General features: G+C 40.5%; 1 protein-coding gene across 1 annotated transcript in view; it reads right to left on the bottom strand.

The window, feature by feature from the left end:
* Positions 1-21577, bottom strand: part of LOC110520178 (SH3 domain-binding protein 4) — a 58517-nt gene that overhangs the window by 22326 nt on the left and 14614 nt on the right. The window contains exon 2 of the mRNA XM_021597312.2: positions 58-281. Coding sequence (XP_021452987.1) covers positions 58-178 — 121 coding nt within the window. The 5' untranslated portion in view covers positions 179-281. The remainder of the gene's footprint in view (positions 1-57; positions 282-21577) is intronic.

Genomic DNA, 21577 nt, shown 5'->3' with positions numbered 1-21577 from the left:
CAGGTAATCAATACTACAACAAAATATCTCAAATATGAATAAACTTCATTAGCATACCTTTGACATCTGTGAGGCAGTTAGATTCAGAGACTCCATCACTGAGATCAATGAGTGTCCCCTCTGACTTGCAGCGTGGCAGTGCAATGTTGTTGGTCGCCCTGATTCGATGGGCGGCCATTGTTGGTTCTTTCCCTGCACACACAACCTACGTGCTCAGGCTGCTCTCCTGGGTTCCCTTTCAGCCAATGGCAGAGTTAGTCGTCAACAGCCTTTCATAGTCTCTGGAGATGAAATAGAAAAAAAACAGGATTAACTAAATGGCTTATTTATATCTAATTAGCTTTTAGCGACACTTGACAATCTCATTAAATGGGCCTGATGCATTCTGATTAGAACAATATATCTTGCAACCTGCTCACTAATATAATTAAGAGGCACAAATAATGGATTGCCAAAATGGTGACAGAAAGTAAATATCCCCCAGGTATTTACAAGTTCCACATCCCAGAAGATAGGATTTTGGACGTGGCAATTACAAGAAAACACAAATCCCTAGTGTCTCTGTGTGTGTGGTTGGGGGTGGGTCTGACCATGTAATTTCTGCACACACAAAACACAAATTCCTCTACCTCGAGGTGGGTGGAGAGGACATTCAACGTGAGATTTCAAGGTATGCATTACTATTATTGGAATTTCATGTGAAACCCTATAGACACTGAATTGTATTAACCTCATCTCTATTTGGTCTACAACCTTGACATTATGCATTATGTTATACTATACCAAAGGCAGGTCGCCCTGAGAGAATGCAACTGACAGCTTAATAACTTTTTTTGCCTCCTCTCGTCTTTGAAATATATCCTGTTGATGTTAGCAGGGCCCTTCATAACGCTATGCTTGAAATAGTAAACCCTTGGGTCCTCCAAATGTTGTTTTAACTTTGAAGCGTTTGTGGGTTTCACTCCACTCAGTTAGTTCTCCTGTACTTTGAAAAAAAAAATCGAACCATCAAGGAGATATCAGTGAAAGCAATTTCTAGAATATGTACGTTACAAATAGTGTGTAGAGCTAATTTCCATATCCATTCCCTTCCCTTCCCTGTGAAACTTTTTTTTTATCCTTGATCATCCTTTGGAGAGGATAGTTCTGCACTGAGGGCCATCAAAAAGGACCTGGAGGAAGAAAGGGGATAGCTAAAGACCCATACGGAAACAGAATGATAAATGAAGTGCATATCCAAAAAGCTCCATTTGAATTCAAGTAAACATTTTAGCCCACAGACTTCAGACGGGAGAGCAGACAGCAGTTTGAGCTGCAGCCTAAAATAATCGGACAAAATAGGCGTGAATCACAACATAACTTTTATTATAGCCTACTTTTTGGCTAAAAACAATCTACATGAAGCCTTATATATTTTACTGCTTTTAACAAAACAACAGACCAGGTGTTGCTACTCGCTGATCCAGACCTTATCTCAGCTAGTCTCCATTCTCTTTCCGCATATTTTTTTGATGACCCAACGGCAACACACATCAGAAAAACAGTCACATCTGCTGCCTCTCCCACACTCAAGGAGAGGTGGTTTGTGTAAAGTGCCAAAACCCCATGCCTAATCTCCTGTGCAGTACGAAGGCAACAGCACACAGTGGCTTCTGACAAATGAATAGGCTTGTGGCAAAGTATACAATTTGAACTGTAATATGACTTATAGCAGTGGTCAACAACCTTTTCTTAGTCAAGATCTACCCCTCAGGATTATTTTTTAAACATGACATAGAAGATGCAACATTAACCTAATAAAAATAGTTATGTAGGAATGAGGTTTGTGCAGTAGGCCTAATATATTATCACAGCATATTGGCTGTACGCCTGGCCTGAAATATTGTTATTCTCAGACCATATTATATTTCAAAACTTGACCTTTGATTACAAAATAGATCAGTTGGAGTAGCACTTGCGAAGCACAGCGGAGCATGAATTGAAATAATTAGATTTTTTATGTTACTGGTGTACCTGCATCTGATGGACATGGTGCTTTCAAGACAACTGGGACGTCAGTGATCTTCAGGTCGGAAAGTCAGGGGTCTAGAAAGATGTCAGAGTTTCCAACTTGGAACTGGGAGTCCCATAGGGCTGTGCACAAATGGCCCAGCGTCGTTGGGGTTAGGGTTTGGCCGGGGTAGGCCGTCATTGTAAATAAGAATTTGTTCTTAACTGACTTGCCTACTTAAATAAAAGGTTAAATACAAATAAATAAATTAAAACAATAAAACATTTTTAAAAATCCCCAGTTGGATCACGTTTTTTCCCAGTTGTCTTGAACGCACGGAAGTCTGAGATTTCCGAGTCCCCAGTTGTTTTAACACACCATTAGTCTCAGCTGGAAGGAGGGAGAAGCACGTTTTCTGTTTTGTAATAGTGTTGAATAAAAACAGTGCTGAATATTTTTTTTTAACATAAATAATTATAAAAACAGCAGCTCTTTGCTGTATTCTTTGACAGTTTTCGCTCTGGTCATGGTTTTAAAAGTTATTAAATCTTACTTAGGCTAGTGTCAAACTTTGCTGTGGCCGGGGTTGTAGAAGCTCTGTAGGCACTGTGATTTGAGCTATCCAATTGGCCAGCGCAGTAGACGCACTTGATTTACCCACAGATCCTCCGGTCCGCCTGGTAGGCGGCGATCCTCTTTTCAGACAAATTCAATGGTTCAAAATAGAAAATACTTTGCTTACCAGGTGCGCAAGGCTTCTGAATCAAGTGCACCTACCGCCCACAGTGCAACATGAATGATAAAATAAAAGGAGAGCAAGCCTTTCTCACAGCCTGATATCACAGTGGCTTTTTCACTGAAATGTTTGGTGATCGACTAGGAATGGTCGACCGGTTGGTGACCACTGGCTTTCAGTTGTGACTATTATAGATGCTCTCTTGACAAAGAGATTATGTACCAATAACACCAAACTCTAAAACCTCTTTGAAAAACCAGACTAAAGAGGTCAAAATGCAGCAGAATACAATAAACAAAACGTACATCTCAACTCTATTGCTCTATTCTTGTAACCAGATGTGGGTCAGTAGAACACAGCACTGTTTCTTGATACACAACAAACTACAATTCATCTATAATTCAGTAACTTCATAGGTTCTGGGAAGGGGTGTTCATGGAGGAAAGGGCTTATGACACCACTGACATGTTTTTAGTAGAGCATGAGTGATTCTAAGGGTGCTCCGCCAGACACCAGCAAGAGAAAAAAAAGGTATGATGTGAGGAATGCAACATTGCTTCACAAAGTGGTGAAGATGAACTCCTCTGTCCTTAAGACTGCCAACACGAGACATTGATAAAGAGTATGGGGGAATTTGATTGTCAAATGTACAGTGGGGCAAAACAGTATTTAGTCAGCCACCAATTGTGCAAGTTCTCCCACTTAAAAAGATGAGAGAGGCCTGTAATTTTCATCATAGGTACACTTCAAATATGACAGACAAAATTAGAAAAACAAATCCAGAAAATCACATTGTAGGATTTTTTATGAATTTATTTGCAAATTATGGTGGAAAATAAGTATTTGGTCACCTACAAACAAGCAAGATTTCTGGCTCTCACAGACCTGTAACTTCTTCTTTAAGAGGCTCCTCTGTCCTCCACTTGTTACCTGTATTAATGGCACCTGTTTGAACTTGTTATCAGTATAAAAGACACCTGTCCACAACCTCAAACAGTCACACTCCAAACTCCACTATGGCAAAAACCAAAGAGCTGTCAAAGGACACCAGAAACTAAATTGTAGACCTGCACCAGGCTGGGAAGACTGAATCTGCAATAGGTAAGCAGCTTGGTTTGAAGAAATCAACTGTGGGAGCAATTATTAGGAAATGGAAGACATACAAGACCACTGATAATCTCCCTCGATCTGGTGCTCCACGCAAGATCTCACCCGTGGGGTCAAAATGATCACAAGAATGGTGAGCAAAAATCCCAGAACCACACGGGGGGGACCTAGTGAATGACCTGCAGAGAGCTGGGACCAAAGTAACAAAGCCTACCATCAGTAACACACTACGTCGCCATGAACTCAAATCCTGCAGTGCCAGACGTGTCCCCCTGCTTAAGCCAGTACATGTCCAGGCCCGTCTGAAGTTTGCTAGAGAGCAGTTGGATGATCCAGAAGAAGATTGGGAGAATGTCATATGGTCAGATTAAACCAAAATATAACTATATATAACTAATATAACTTTTGGTAAAAACTCAACTCGTCGTCCTCGACACAATATTTTGCTGCCTGTGCCATGTCCCATAGCAGTCTCTTTCTGATTTAAAGCAGAGGCAAACTGAACAAGTGGTGCAGTTCATGCGACACAGAACACAACGACGCCTCCATGCTGTGCCCTTTTGGCTCTGAGGCACAGTCATGCCTGCAGTAATGAACTGTGGCTTATGAACACCACAGGGGGCAGAGGTAGAGCGGGCAGCTTGGCACCGGGGGCTCCCAGTCGGAGTCGCTATCATCGTGAAAGAAAACATAAAAAAATATTTGTATTGTATGAGCCTTTTATCATCACATAAAATAAACAGATATGTATTGTATAGAGCAGAGGGAACAGTCACTAAGGTGAAGTGCTGTTCCGTTCAACTCCGGCCATTGTTGTGGGCCTGCCCTTCCCTGAACAGCACCCAATGGCTATTTCATATGGAAATGGAGAGGAGTAGCAGGCGCAGTGGCCATGTGTGTGTTTGCTGTTCTACTCCATTCCATTTGAATAAAAAAAATGGAAAATATAATCTGACATGGAAATATATATATATCTGACATGGAATATATATATATGCACACACACCCAAACAAACCAACACACACACACTTCATTGCAAATTAATTAAAAAATATTTTTTTGGGGGGGGGCATTAGCACTTACCCGTCCAGAAGTACGTCCTGTCCTTGCAGAAACAGCTCCTCAGTTCCTATTTAAATTATAACACTCAAAGATTCCTAAAACTAAAAATCTGTCTCACTTTCACTTTTTCACTTTCACTTTAGACTTTGACTTCGCTTTTCCTGATTTATTCGCCATGATATCTTCAACGAAATCGTTGAAAATACAACTTTCCGAAATACAGCTGTGCGTAACAAGCCTCACAGCAACTCCTCTGATCATCAAGACGAGAATGGAGTTCGTTACGCATGCGTTTACAAACAAGGAATGGTGGTCCAACCCAAAACCATTACATACTGGCGTTTACCTCAGCTCATTGGCTATCTACCCAGCTAGATTTCAAGAAGATCAGTGGTCATTGGGCAGAAATACAGTCCATCAGCGAAGCTTCGCTAAAATGATTGGTGCGCAAGAGAGTCATTGCTCGTTGTCTTCAAATCAGTTCACTTCGGTCAATACTCCCCGCAAAAAAACAATGACGTTTGGCTGTGTTGCAAACATCCAGAGGAATGCACTGAAACCAACCATGACTAGATAAATAATGGTTTACCATGTGTAATTACGTCGAATGCTCCGTAAAAAAATGATAGAGATGGAATTCACGGCACAAACGGGTTAAAAATGTTTCGATTTAAGCTATAAAAATGGATTTTTATCAAAGAAAACGGCACTTCATTTGATCACTGGGACCCTCAGGAAGAGAAATAAGAGCAAGATATTAGAATGTAAGTCATAATTTTACCTTCAGATGTGAATGTGTAAAAACTGCCATGGCGGAAAATGTTTCTGTTGTTGATTGCTCTTCTCAAACAAAAGCATGGTATTTGTTCTCTGTAATAGCTAGGCTAGCGGAACCCCTCGACAACATTCCGCTGAAAAGGCAGTGCGCAAAATTCTAAAATATTTTTTAGAAATATGTAACTTTCACACATTAACAAGTCCAATACAGCAAATGAAAGCTAAACATCTTGTTAATCTACCCATCGTGTCCATTTTCAAAAATGCTTTACAGCGAAAGCACAACATATGATTATGTTAGATCACCGCCAAGTCAAAAAAAAACAGCCATTTTTCCAGCCAAAGATAGGAGTCACAAAAAGCAGAAATATAGATAAAATTAATCACTAACCTTTGATGATCTTCATCAGATGACACTCATAGGACATCATGTTACACAATACATGTATGTTTTGTTCGATAATGTGCATATTTATATCCAAAAATCTCAGTTTACATTGGCGCGTTATGTGCAGTAATGTTTTGATTTCAAAACATCCAGTGATTTTGCAGAAATACTCCTAATAAAAATTGATAAAAGATACAAGTGTTATTCACAGAATTAAAGATTGACTTCTCCTTAATGCAACCACTGTGTCAGATTTCCAAAAAACTTTACGGAAAAAGCATAATCTGAGAACGGCGCTCAGAGCCCAATCCAGCCAAATAAATATCCGCCATTTTGGAGTCAACAGAAGTTAGAAATAACACTATAAATATTAACTTACCTTTGATGATCTTCATCAGAAGGCACTCCCAGGAATCCCAGTTTGAGAATAAATGACTGATTTGTTCCATAAAGTTCCATAAAGTCCATCATTTATGTCCAAATAGCCACTTGTTGTTAGCGTGTTTAGCCCAGTAATCCACCTTCATGAGGCACGAGCACTTCGTCCAGACAAAAACTCGAAAAGTTCCGTTACAGTTCGTAGAAACAAGTCAAACGATGTATGTAATCAATCTTTAGGATGTTTTCAACATAAAACATCAATACTGTTCCAACCGGATAATTCCTATGTCTGAAGAAAAGCACTGGAACGAGAGCCAACTCTGTTGGGAGCGTGCGTCACGAAACAGAGACACTCTGCCAGACGACTGACTCAAACAGGTCTCATGAGCCCCTCCTTTATAGTAGAATTCTCAAACCAGTTTCTAAAGACATTTGACATCTAGTGGAAGCCTTAGGAAGTGCAACTTGACTCCATAGACACTGTGTATTTGGTAGGCCAAGCTTTGAAAAACTACAAACCTCAGATTTCCCACTTCCTGGTTAGATTTTTCTCAGGTTTTCACCTGCCATATGAGTTCTGTTATACTCACAGTTTTAGAAACTTCAGAGTGTTTTCTATCCAATACTAATAATAATATGCATATATTAGCATCTGGGACAGAGTAGGAGGCAGATCACTCTGGGCACGCTATTCATCCAAAAGTGAAAATGCTGCCCCCTATCCCAAATAGGTTAACTGACTTACATAGTTAAATAAATAAAAAAATAATAAAAATCCCCACAATGGATATCAGAGTAGTGGAGGTATACGCCATATCAATTAATAAGGCTGATGGAACAGATCAAAATCTGCAGCTTAAAATGTTGATAAACTATTATTTCTTTGCATATGCCAGCCGTTTCATGGACAGAGATGGAGATATCCATTAGACATTTTAAAAGAGGGAGATCTAAAGACGCAACAACTATCATGGGTTGCTAATATGACTAGGATAATGCCTTCGGCTCCTAGACAATGAAAGAAAGATTAAATAAAACCAATAGAACAGGAGAACGCATATGAGGACGCCTTTATAAAATAATTGCCTCACGTTTCCATGGTGGGCTATAGGCTACTTTGAAGCAAGGTAAGACATCCATCATAATATGAAGTAAAACGTAGAGGTTTCAAACAATGAGGGAACAGGAAAAATAAAGTGACACTAATGATAGGCCTAATCCATAAAACTTTCGCAAGTAAAATGTTAACTAGCTACAAAATAGCCTGTGCTTACCTGGCAGAAACCTGTGCATGAATTTCTGACTTTATCTGTTTCAATAGTAAGCCTACTATTAGTGTACTTGCACAGTACAGCTTGGGTTATCCTGACTGTGAAAAACCAATATGGGATAAATAATTGTATGTAATTCAGAGTGTATGTCACCGTTTCTCATACAAAAAGGGTTCAAAAAGGGTTCTTCGTCTAGAAAGGGTTCTACATGGAACCCAAAAGGGTTCTACCTGGAACCAAAAGGGTTCTGCCTGCAATCAACAAGGGTAATTCAAAGGGTTCTCCTATGGGGACAGCCGAAGAACCCTTTAAGGTTCTAGATCACACCTTTTTAAAAAAAAAATTCACACCGCTCGTCTTTCCTTCGCCAGGTGGGCCGTTGGGAAACATATCCAACTCTCCAGGCAGCACTACTCCACTTTGTCCATTTGCTTTGACACTACCCCTGGGTGGTCTACATCTCTCTGACCTATCCCCTGACCTTGACCAGTGACCACCCTTCAGTACTTACTTAACCTCACAGCAGCAGATCAAGGACAATAGCGGAAAGTGACATGATACCCAATATGTAAATCTAGTTGCAAAAGCAGCACATTAACAAAGCGTTTTGAGAGAGAAAGCTAAATTAGGTTTCAAGATAACGTCACTAACAATGGCATGTCATTTAGAGTCTCACTTCACATCTCAGAAGCCCTTTCTGCTCTGCTTGGCTGCTCAGCCATAATCTCTTCCTCGTTGGTTCACATAATGGGAAGATAACTAGTCAGGGATTTATTCCAGTAGGGTGATTCCTCAAAAACGAGATCAAAGGGCCAAGACTTTTGGTGGGTTTTCACAAAATGTAATACATAGAAGGCTCCTTTGGAGGAAGGATTGTAGACATATACAGTGATGTCCATGTTGGTCACGGATACCTTAAAAAAATAATAATGGGCAAATTTTGTACAATCCAGGAGTGCAAAGCTCTTAGACACATGCCCAGAAAGACTCACAGCTGTAATCCCTGCCAAATGTGATTCTAACATGTATTGACTCAGTGTGTGAAAACTTACAGTTGAAGTCAGAAGTTTACATATACACCTTAGCCAAATACATTTAAACTCAGTTTTTCACAATTCCTGACATTTAATCAGAGTAACAATTCCCTGTAATAGGTCAGTCAGGATCACCACTTTATTTTAAGAATGTGAGATGTCAGAATCATAGTAGGGAGAATTATTTATTTCAAGTTTTATTTCTTTCATCACATTCTCATTTGGTCAGAAGTTTTCACACACTCAATTAGTATTTGGTAGCATTGCCTTTAAATTGTTAAGCTTGGAACAAATGTTTCGGGTAGCCTTCTACAAGCTTCCCACAATAAGTTGGGTGAATTTTGGCCCATTCCTCCTGACAGAGTTGGGAGTAACGGAGTCAGGTTTGTAGGCCTCCTTGCTCGCACACGCTTTTCAGCTCTGCCCACACATTTTCTATAGGATTGAGGTCAGGGCTTTGTGATGGCCACTCCAATACCTTGACTTTGTTGTCCTTAAGCCATTTTGCCACAACTTTGGAAGTATGCTTGGGGTCATTGTCCATTTTGTAGACCCATTTGTGACCAAGCTTTAACTTCCTGACTGATGTCTTGCTTCAATATATCCACATAATTTTCCATCCTCATGAAGCCATCTATTTTGTGAAGTGCATTAGTCTCTCCTGCAAAAAAGCACCCCCACAACATGATGCCTTCCTGAGCGGTATGACAGCTGCGTGGTCCCATGGTGTTTATACTTGGGTACTATTTTTTGTACAGATGAACTAGGTACCTTCAGGCATTTGGAAATTGCTCCCAAGGATGAACCAGACTTGTGGAAATCAATCTATTTTCTTCTGAGGTTTTGGCTGATTTCTTTTGATTTTCCCATGATGTCAAGCAAAGAGGCACTGAGTTTGAAGGTAAGCCTTGAAATACATCCACAGGTACACCTCCAATTGACTCAAATTATGTAAATAATCCTATCAGAAGCTTCTAAAGCCATGACATAATTTTCTGGAATTTTCCAAGCTGTTTAACTTGTGTATGTTAAGTTCTGACCCACTGGAATTGTGATACAGTGAATTATAAATGAAATAATCTATCTGTAAGCAATCGTTGGAAAAATGACTTGTGTCATGCACAAATTAGATGTCCTAACCGACTTGCCAAAACTATAGTTTGTTAGCAACACATTTGTGGAGTGGTTGAAAAACGAGTTAATGACTCCAGCCTAGGTGTATGTAAACTTCCAACTTCAACTGTATGTGAATGCGTTTTCTGCTTCAGTTCAGTACTCGTTTCTGATTGGCTTGAAGGGCATTCTAGAGTGTGCATTATTTCCCTATAACGCACGGTATATCAGCACGGTGGAATTCAATAGCTTTAGTTCATTCTTACATGTTTGAGCTGCTTTGAAAGCAAAAGTCAACATTATTGGCATTGTTTAATTCAATTTTCATAATAGCAAGCTAGGACTGATGGTTTGGTTAGCTAAACTAGCAAGTCTATTTGTTCGGTTACAAAGGCAACTACTGTATATCTAGTAAACTTGCTAGCTACTTGAGTGGGATGTTGAGCACATTTCTACTTTTCTAATGGATAATGTGTTAAATTATAGCCATGTTATTAAAGGGATAAACTCGGGTCTCTATGCGATCTCAGTAAAATAATGCAACTCCATGGAAGGTTAGTTCCACTCCGCTAGCAGTTCGTGGAACACACCTTCCACGTCGTTCATTATTTCCCATAGAATGCATAGCCCCTCATTGATTATCCCTTACAAATACATACAGTGCCTTGCGAAAGTATTCGGCCCCCTTGAACTTTGCGACCTTTTGCCACATTTCAGGCTTCAAACATAAAGATATAAAACTGTATATTTTTGTGAAGAATCAACAACAAGTGGGATACAATCATGAAGTGGAACGACATTGGATATTTCAAACTTTTTTAACAAATCAAAAACTGAAAAATTGGGCGTGCAAAATTATTCAGCCCCTTTACTTTCAGTGCAGCAAACTCTCTCCAGAAGTTCAGTGAGGATCTCTGAATGATCCAATGTTGACCTAAATGACTAATGATGATAAATACAATCCACCTGTGTGTAATCAAGTCTCCGTATAAATGCACCTGCACTGTGATAGTCTCAGAGGTCCGTTAAAAGCGCAGAGAACATCATGAAGAACAAGGAACACACCAGGCAGGTCCGAGATACTGCTGTGAAGAAGTTTAAAGCCGGATTTGGATACAAAAATATTTCCCAAGCTTTAAACATCCCAAGGAGCACTGTGCATTCGATAATATTGAAATGGAAGTATGGAGTATCAGACCACTGCAAATCTACCAAGACCTGGCCGTCCCTCTAAACTTTCAGCTCATACAAGGAGAAGACTGATCAGAGAGGGAGGTGAAAATGGGAGAATCTTCCAGAAGGACAATCATTTCTGCAGCACTCCACCAATCAGGCCTTTATGGTGGAGTGGCCAGAGGGACGCCATTCCTCAGTAAAAGGCACTTGACAGCCAGCTTGGAGTTTGCCAAAAGGCTCCTAAAGACTCTCAGACCATGAGAAACAAGATTCTCTAGTCTAATGAAACCAAGATTGAACTCTTTGGCCTGAATGCCAAGCGTCACGTCTGGGGGAAACCTAGCACCATCCCTAAGGTGAAGCATGGGGGTGGCAGCATCATTCTGTGGAGATGTTTTTCAGTGGCAGGAACTGGGAGAGTAGTCAGGATAGAAGGAAAGATGAATGGAGCAAAGCACAGAGGGATCTTTGATGAAAACCTGCTCCAGAGTGCTCAGGACCTCAGACTGGAGCAACGGTTCACCATCCAACAGGACAACGACCCTAAGCACACAGCCAAGACAATGCAGGACTGGCTTCGGGACAAGTCTCTGAACGTCCTTGAGTGGCCAGCCAGAGCAAGGACTTGGATCCAATCAAACATCTCTGGAGAGACCTGAAAATATGCGGTGCAGCGACGCTCCCCATCAAACCTGACAGAGCTTGAGAGGATCTGCAGAGAAGAATGGGAGAACCTCCACAAATACAGGTGTGCCAAGCTTGTAGCATCATACCGAAAAGACTTAAGGCTGTAATCACTGCAAACGGTTCTTAAATATATTACTGAGTAAAGAGTCTGAATACTTATGTAAATGTGTTATTTCATTTTTATTTTTTATCTATTAGAAAACATTTCTAAAAACCTGTTTTTGCTTTGTCATTATGGGGTATTGTGTATAGATTGATGAGGGGAAAAAAACTAATAAATCAACTTTAGAGTAAGGCTGTAATGTACCAAAATGTGTAAAAAGTCAAGGGGTCTGAATACTTTCTGAAGGCACTGTATATTAAAGTTCCAGAGTGGGATATCTGCTACTTTTAGAGTTATGATCCAATTTGTAAGCATTGTCAACAGAGTTAAATGTATTCAAAATGATCAACCTCTGCTGGTGATTTGCAGGATGTGCAATGATGCAAGTAAAAGGAGGGCTGTGATTGGGTACATTGCCTATAATGCCAATTTCTCTGTATAAAGTAACTGGCAGAGATCCCACACTGGAACTTATACTATGTTCAACAATATATTGAAACATTTGGCAAATTAAAATGGTTTATTTTCAATATTCATATTTTTTCATATTCATAAATAAATGTAAGAATGTTTTTATTGAAATAAAAATATGACTCATATTATAGAGCAAGGTTTAAAGCGTCATATGACCCCATATTTTGCTTTGTAGCACCTACAGATTAAACATTATGGAGTCTTAAAGGAGGCCTTGGTAAGACCAAAATGTAAAATGTTCCAACTTCAATTCATTATTTCTCAATTAAGCTTTATGATACAAATGTCAGATGTCAACTATCCTTCCCCCAAAGGACCCTTCTAATCGATGAGATTCCATGCAAATCCCACAAAAATGTGTCTAGTTTTGTGAGGAATCAAACAAACGCAGATGCTTTAGCAAGATATTACAGATTCATCAGTAGGGCTGTGATGATACCAGTATCACAATATTTTTTCCATGGCAAAATTGAAAACACGAAGCAGAGCAAACTTTTTTGTAAAATGTAGTGTGCTTTAGCTTGGAAAATAGATACATGTGAATCTGGATGACAACCTAAAGATATTTGTTTCCAGCATTAGGTTGCGCAAGGGGGTTGAAGGGGAAGAAACACTGTCTTGCTATCGCCGAAAATATCTCTCAAAAACAGTGGAAGAAGCCAATGTAAACCAAACAAAAAGCAAAGATTTTTTGCCACTGCTGATGGTGCCATTAGACTAATGAATGACAAGGGGGTGTGAGGTTTGCATTCATGAGGTTTCTTCATCAGTCTTTAAAAACGGGTTAAACCAAATCAATCAACCTACAGGTGGTACCTTTAGTTAAACCCTGATAAGTACCATTACTGCAGGCCATCTATTTCTAAACCTCACCAGCCAAATTAATTACATCATTAAAGTCACATAAAGAAACAATGAACAACATAATTATTTATGAGTGACAAACTGCCATAATATTATGGGTGGTTGGATTGGTTAGTCTACGTGGCTGCAGGTTATATGAATCAGATGGTCCCTTGTGTGCTGCCCTAATTTGACTCGTACTTTTACCCATACCTCCTGGCAGCATTCTCAACTTCAGAGAGGCAGTGAGAGAGAGAGAGAGAGAGAGAGAGAAGCAGAGAGAGAAAGAGAGAGAGAGAGAGAGAGAGAGAGAGAGAGAGAGAGAGAAAGAGAGAGCGTGAGGCAGCAAGAGAGGCAGAGCGAGAGACCGGCAAAGAGAGAGAGAGAGGCAGAGAGAGAAAGAGAGATGCAGAGAGAGGGCGAGAGAGAGACAGAGCGAGGCAGAGAGAAAGAGTGGGTGCAATCAGCAGAGGATAGGCTGATTTTAGTGCAATTTACGCAGGCCCTGGCATAGACACACCGAAGCATGAATATAAACACTACATCTGTTATAAATTTAACCTCTGCTGCTCCAAGGAGCCTACCATCACCATGCGTTGGTGGCAGGTAACTCAACTGCAGCACCAGGCAGTGTATGCGGATTAGCCTATCACATTCTGAAACAGTGCTGAGGCCATGACAGAACAACCGAAATGCCCTTTCTCTTAAATCCCTACAGGGGAAATGCAATATGAATCTATCATCCACACCACTCCTTATATCCAGTGATTTGGTTCCTACTGTGTTCAGGCCCCCAAGGGGAGGGCTGGTGCAAATGGTTTTATTACAGACTACGCCTGTCTTTTACATCCAGGTCAGATACATGTGCTTATAATCCTCATCTAAGGTGTAACATGTCATGAAATACATCATGCAAAAACACAAAAGCAATCATTATGTTCACTGAAATGTAAATTAATGGACTTTGGTAATTAAATACAGTTAATCGGCTTGGGCGGTATTGAGATTTTCATCCTGTTCTTCTGCCATCCCCGGATTTACGGTATCACTGACATCGCACACAAGGATGCGCTAAAAACACACAAAAAATCCTATTGGGCCTCTATTACTAAAATGCTAATAAGATTAGCACAAGTAATAGCAAAATCCCAAAGATACTGTTAGCTAAATGCTAACAAGCGAAAACTAACATGAAATAATTGCTAAGATAGGCAAATCCAGCTCCTAAAGTTATACAAGCATATCTAGTAGCTACGAATGTCATTTTCGGTGAGTGTGGACATTTACAAGCGAAAGTGAATGAGAGAAATTGTGCAAATGAACAACGTTTTGATGCATTCTTTTCTGAAGAAAGAGCCATATGTGTACACCGAGAAGAGGGGAGCAGAGGAGAGAAGAACGGAGGAAAAAAAACTCTAGTAGGAAGCGCAGGGAAAAATGGCAGCTGTGCCTTTAACAGAGCTCTCTGACTTCTAAAACATGGCAGAAAGCAGTTGTAAGATATCTGACGGCAAACATTTAGTTGTAAATTGCATACAAGTGTAACTTCATTACCTCCACACAACAGACACTCTCCAATAGAACGCTATGGACTCACCAGCTCATGCTTCTCTTATTGTGCTCTCTAAAACGAACACGTGACTGGCTCAACTGTTCTGGGGCACTATAGTAAGCTTAATAATGTAAAATATTTGTGACAGGTGAAATTAAGAACGCAATCTGCTTTATTGCCTAATGTATTGCACCAGTTGACTGCAGGTATTAACTTACAAGATTGCTACAAATATTCACATTTATTGAAAAACTCCTGTGGGTTTTTCAAAATACAGTATACCGCCCAACAGTAGTACAGTATATTTGTCCTACCATGCAAGTGCAAGAAAAGAAGAGACAGGCTGCATAATTAAAATAATCCCAGAATGTGTGCATCTTGAATTGGCACTTAATTCTCCACTCTACTGCAAAATCTAGGCTACTCTCTGTTATCAGACAATCTGCTGAACTTGAAAATTGAAAAAGGGCTCTACAGTTTTCTTTGCTTTGGTGTGAAGTTGAGAATTAGTGTGGAACTCAAGTGGACCAACTGAAATAGGGAAGGGAGGTGACCTTTCTTTCAAGTTTCAAAGGGAAAGAGTTCCCAAGTAAAACAATGCCTACAAAGGACATTGTGTATTGTGTAATAGCTCCAACAATCAAAACAATGAGAACCTTATCAGCCATCTACATCAAAACCACTGTCATTTGCTAACTGCCTCTACTTTTTCAAGATAATGTATTCAGCTATAAAGATATTCTCAATATATCATCATCCTCCACACAGGATATGGACTCAGACACCAAGGTGATGTGATTAATGTTCAATGTAGAGTCGTCCCTCTGTAGGAGAGTACGGGCATTGTGTTGTCTCCCTATAGACAGTGGCATTGCATTCCTGACTGACTGTGCACATTATACTCCAGATCTGATTAAAGAATGAAGTTGATAAATTTACTAGCATGATTAATTACATTGAAATGTTTACTGACAACAGATGGACCGAGCAGTCCTATGATGAGTTTTCACTGGTGTGTACCGCGTTTGTAAAATCAGATGTTGGAACCGGTTCAGGGAAAAGAACCGAAAACCTGAAAATAATGTAATTTGATGGGGAACAGAATCAGAACCGCAAACGAAAGTGATCTTTAATGTTGCGAAACAGAAACATTATTTTAAAATCATAGGAACCGGTTAGTAATGTGCTTTTACGTTCCCAAAATTTTTTCCCCGTACCACAAAAAAATAAAAAGCCTGTTCCACTGTGTGCCTGCCTGCCAGAAGATCTTTGCAAGCATGTGTACCAGGGTTTCCTAAGGAAAATGTATCACCAGACACGTGACCGGAAAAATTTAAATTTACCAGACATTTGAGAAATTTACCGGACATCCATATGCATTCAGATCCGATCTGGTGCTGCCAGCGCAATCAACAAACAAGGGATATTGGCCAAATGAGCCACATTTACGTGTCCATAAAAACAGCATAAAACAAATTACAAAAACACTTTCTTGTATTTGATGTGTAGGATATGTAAAACTTTATAGCCTATTTTATGTTTTGTTTTTTACTTTCCTAAAGCAATAATTTCCCACCCCTCGGTTCAGCTGTCAGATTTGAGGCATTGCATGCATAGGGCCTATAGGCTTAGGTGTCCACTGTGTGCATCACTAATATTAGTATTAGTGCATCACTAATACTGTATATATATGTGACAAGTTACTTGGCAGTGCGTACCGGTGCTCGACCAGTCGGCGAAAGCCAACATCACAGAAGATAGCCCTATTTGGTAAAAGACCAAGTCAATATTATGGCAAGTACAGCTTAAATAAGCAAAAGAAATGACAGTCCACCATTACTTTAAGACATGATGGTCAGTAAATCCAGAAAAATTTCAGGAGTCGCAAAAACCATCGAGCGCTATGATGAAACTGGCTCTTATGAGGACTGCCACAGGAAATGAAGAGTTACCTCTGCTGCATAGGATAAGTTGATTAGAGTTACCAGCCTCAGAAATGGCAGCCCAAATAAATTCTTCACAGAGTTCAAGTAACAGACACATCTCAACATCTACTGTTCAGAGGAGACTGTGGTGAATCAAGCCGTCATGCTCGAATTGCTGCAAAGAAATCACTAATTTAATTTAGCCAACAAATTTTTTTCAATTTAGCATATTTAAAGAACTAGTTTCGATAAATAAATAGGCTTACAGTAATAACAAAGATATACAATAATAATGTTAAAACAAATTATCATTCAACCTTAATAGCGCGTTGCACAGTATCCTGCATTTGGCCGCGCCAACGTTCTTCTCATCTTAGTCCACTACTATATTAAAACTTGTCCACGTGGAGTACATTTCTCTTGTAGGCTTTTAATTATTATTTTTAAAATTTTACCCCCCTTTTTCTCCCCAATTTCGTGGTATCCAATTGTTTAGTAATTACTATCTCGTCTCATCGCTACAACTCCCGTACGGGCTCGGGAGAGTCGAAGGTTGAAAGCCATGCGTCCTCCGAAACACATCCCAACCAAGCCGCACTGCTTCTTAACACAGCGCGCCTCCAACCCGGAAGCCAGCCGCATCAATGTGTCGGAGGAAACACCGTGCACCTGGCTACCTTGTTTAGCGCGCACTGCGCCCGGCCCGCCACAGGAGTCGCTGGTGCGCGATGAGACAAGGATATCCCTATCGTCCCCAAAAAAGAATGGTTCTGTTCAGAACAAAACGATGGGAAATTAATTTAGGTTCCAAATCGTTTGTAATAAATATGTCATACAGAATATTTGGTTATGTGCCGATGTTATTCATTTCAACTCTAGGCTTGAGATACTGCTGTTTTGGCAATAAAAGTGCACATCAGATATGTGTGGAACAATGCTGGCTTGCAGATGAAGTTGCCTGACATCATTTGTCATCACAGCTGTAAAAATGAGTGAGCAATGAGCAACAATTTCAAAATGCTAGTTTGAATATACACAGACAGTACATGCTAGCACCCTGTGTGAGAGCAAGACTTTGATAGCTGAGAGATTTGGGTTCATGTTCTCTTTAGCGCACAGTACAGAGGAACTGAGGAGGTTCTTGCCTCTGTGTTTGAGGGATGTTCGTGAACAGGAAGTGCCTGAGGAGCAGCAATAAGGAGGAAATGCCTTTCTGATGAGTGGCAACAAGATCCCCCATGCCTCCCACTACCTCCCTCCCATCCCTCCAATACCTCCATTTCAACTGTGACTAGGCTTGACTTGTTTTTGACTTGTGCATTGTACTCAGTTATTGTGATTAAACAGAAATTCAAGCACTTTAAAATCAAATCAAATCCAATTTTATGTCACATACACAGTGTAGCGAAATGCTTGTGCTTCTAGTTCCGACAATGCAGTAATAACCAACGAGTAATCTAACCTAACAATTTCACAACAACTACCGTATACACACAAGTGTAAAGGGATGAAGAATATGTAAATAAAGATGTGATGGTACAGAATGGCATAGGCAAGATGCAGTAGATGGTATCGAGCACTAGTGGCTAGTGATACATTTTTTTCATCAATTTTTCAATTATTAAAGTGGCTGGAGTTGAGTCAGTATGTTGGCAGCAGCCACTCAATGTTAGTGGTGGCTGTTTAACAGTCTGATGGCCTTGAGATATAAGCTTTTTTTCCAGTCTCTCTGTCCCTGCTTTGATGCACCTGTACTGACCTCGCCTTCTGGATGATAGCGGGGTGAACAAGGCAGTGGCTCAGGTGGTTGTTGTCCTTGATGATCTTTATGGCCTTCCTGTGACATCGGGTGGTGTAGGTGTCCTGGAGGGCAGGTAGTTTGCCCCCGGTGATGCGTTGTGCAGACCTCACTACCCTCTGGAGAGCCTTACGGTTGTGAGCGGAGCAGTTGCCGTACCAGGCGGTGATACAGCCCAGCAGGATGCTCTCGATTGTGCATCTGTAAAAGTTTGAGTGCTTTTGGTGACAAGCCGAATATCTTCAGCCTCCTGAGGTTGAAGAGGCGCTGCCGCGCATTCTTCACCACGCTGTCTGTGTGGCTGGACCAAAACAGTTTGTCTGTGATGTGTACGCCGAGGAACTTAAAACTTACTACCCTCTCCACTACTGTCCCATCGATGTGGATAGGGGGGTGCTCCCTCTGCTGTTTCCTGAAGTCCATGATCATCTCCTTTGTTTTGTTGGTGTTGAGTGTGAGGTTGTTTTCCTGACACCACACTCCGAGGGCCCTCTCCTCCTCCATGTAGGCCGTCTCATCATTGTTGGTAATCAAGCCTACCACTGTAGTGTCGTCTGCAAACTTGATGATTGAGTTGGAGGCGTGCATGGTCATGCAGTCGTCGGTGAACAGGGAGTACAGGAGAGGGCTCAGAACGCACCCTTGTGGGGCCCCAGTGTTGAGGATCAGCGGGGTGGAGATGTTGTTACCTACCCTCACCACCTGGGGGCGGCCCATCAGGAAGTCCAGTACCCAGTTGCACAGGGCGGGGTCGAGACCCAGGGTCTCGAGCTTGATGACGAGTTTGGAGGGTACTATGGTGTTAAATGCTGAGCTGTAGTCGATGAACAGCATTCTCACATCGGTATTCCTCTTGTCCAGATGGGTTAGGGCAGTGTGCAGTGTGATTGTGTCATCTGTGGACCTGATGGGGCGGTAAGCAAATTGGAGTGGGTCTAGGGTATCAGGTAGGGTGGAGGTGATATGGTCCTTGACTAGTCTCTCAAAGCACTTCATGATGACGGAAGTGAGTGCTACGGGGCAGTAGTCGTTTAGCTCAGTTACCTTAATCCGTGTAATCCATGATTAACTGTAGAACCCGCCACATACCTCGTGTCTGAGCCGTTGAATTGCGACTCTACTTTGTCTCTACTTTGTCTCAAAACCAATGGAATATGGCAATTAAATGGATACAGTACTATATGCTAAATTCACGGGAATATGATGGAATATATTTTTGTAAACCATTTTACTACCTTTGAGGCCTGAATACCTGTGGCTACCACTGAGCCTCAAATGTACTAAAAGCATGCACTAAATAATAGGTGTAAACGTTTCAGTATGTGTCCAGACTCCTCTGTGTCGTAAGTTTTATAACCAGCCTGTGGTCCTTATAGTCTGCAGAGAAATAGAGCTCTAACATAATACAGACATACACTCTTTATGGTACTATGTGGGGCTATATTGACCATTGGCAAGTCTGTAAAGATAATGTCATCCAAGACATGTTGATGAGAACCATAACAGACACCTCACTGTCTACATTGACTGATTTTGTCTGCGAGCGCTGACAGCTTCAGTACCTGGATTCTTCAGTGACATCAACTCAGTCTTACATGGTAGAGAAATAGGGGGTAACTAGCCTCCTGGGGTAACTGCCCCCTCCCCACCCCCTCTCTGTAATTCACATTAAGACCACAAGATGGGGCGGCAGGGTAGCCTAGTGGTTAGAGCGTTGGACTAGCAACCAGAAGCTTGCAAGTTCAAACCCCTGAGCTGACAAGGTACAAATCTGTCATTCTGCCCCTGAACAGGCAGTTAACCCACTGTTCCTAGGCCGTCATTGAAAATAAGAATTTGTTCTTAACTGACTTGCCTAGTTAAATAAACGTAAAATAAAAAAAGATGACCAACTCTTTCCCACTGCTCTTGCTCAACATTTTTTTTTGTCTGTGTCATCACAACTTGTGTCGATACTTCAACATAACGATTTTGTGGCAAGTTGATACATTTTTGGGACATTTTCAAAATGTTGTAGATATATTCCAATGACGTTGGATCTATAATTGTTTTTTAAAATATACAAGTGGGAAGGCCTTAAGATAAATAATCCACCTGTTTAGAGAGAGCGGGTAACTGGCCCCTGGGGGTTAGTTACCCTTTTATGGTTATGAATGTGTTTCTACCTGTCATTTAGACAATGCCTAGCCCAGATAGAGCTAGTTTATGCTAACTTGCTAGCTAGCAACTTCACTAGCAGTAAATGCTAGCCAGCTAACTAGTTAGCATAAGCTGCTAGAAGTGCTAGCTAGCAACCTTACCACCAGATTGTCTGAGGTAAAATACATTAAAAAAATATAACGGAACTTAATAGCAATTGTAAATGTTTCCACTAGTGACTGATAGCTTTACAGTTAATGTTACTTATATAGCATTTTAGCTATTTACATAACATGTTATGAGAGAGCTTTTCAAGTGGCATCTCTCAAAGGTGGGGACTGGATTAGGTGTGAGCAGTGCAGGAGGTGGGCTCATGAGTTGTACTCCAATTTTACTGCGTATAGCTTTATTTGTGACCTATGTACAAATTAGAATTGTGCAATAGCAGAGCACAAGAGAATTGTCACAATGTTACACTGAATTCATTAGTTAAGTTATTTTTATCAAATGCTATATTCCAATGTTATTTCATACTATTTGTTATATTTAATTCCAATTCTATATTCCAATGAATATTTTTTTAGGGGGAACTAAAAACAACCATTGAAAACCTTTTGCTCCTGAATGTAATTTTAAAAGACTACTGGGAGTTACCTCGGTGCTTTAAAAAAAACACCCTTTTCTAAAAAAACTGAATTTAATGAAATAACTAAAAAAGTGTAGCTAATTATTTCCCTTTAGAGTTTATTCGCCTAAGCATGACCTTCATCCACATAGAGGTCGACCGATTATGATTTTCAACGCCGATACCGATTATTGGAGGGCAAAAAAAGCCGATACCGATTAAATCGGACTATTTTTTAAATGTATTTGTAATAATGACAATTACAACAATACTGAATGAACACTTATTTTAACTTAATATAATACATCAATAAAATGAATTTAGCCTCAAATAAATAATGAAACATGTTCAATTTGGTTTAAATAATGCAAAAACAAAGTGTTGGAGAAGAAAGT

The sequence above is a fragment of the Oncorhynchus mykiss genome, chromosome 3, assembly GCF_013265735.2.
Source record: "Oncorhynchus mykiss isolate Arlee chromosome 3, USDA_OmykA_1.1, whole genome shotgun sequence".
Taxonomy (NCBI): Eukaryota; Metazoa; Chordata; class Actinopteri; order Salmoniformes; family Salmonidae; genus Oncorhynchus; species Oncorhynchus mykiss.
The sequence above is the reverse complement of the archived record's forward strand: the minus strand, read 5'-3'. Positions and strand labels throughout refer to the sequence as shown.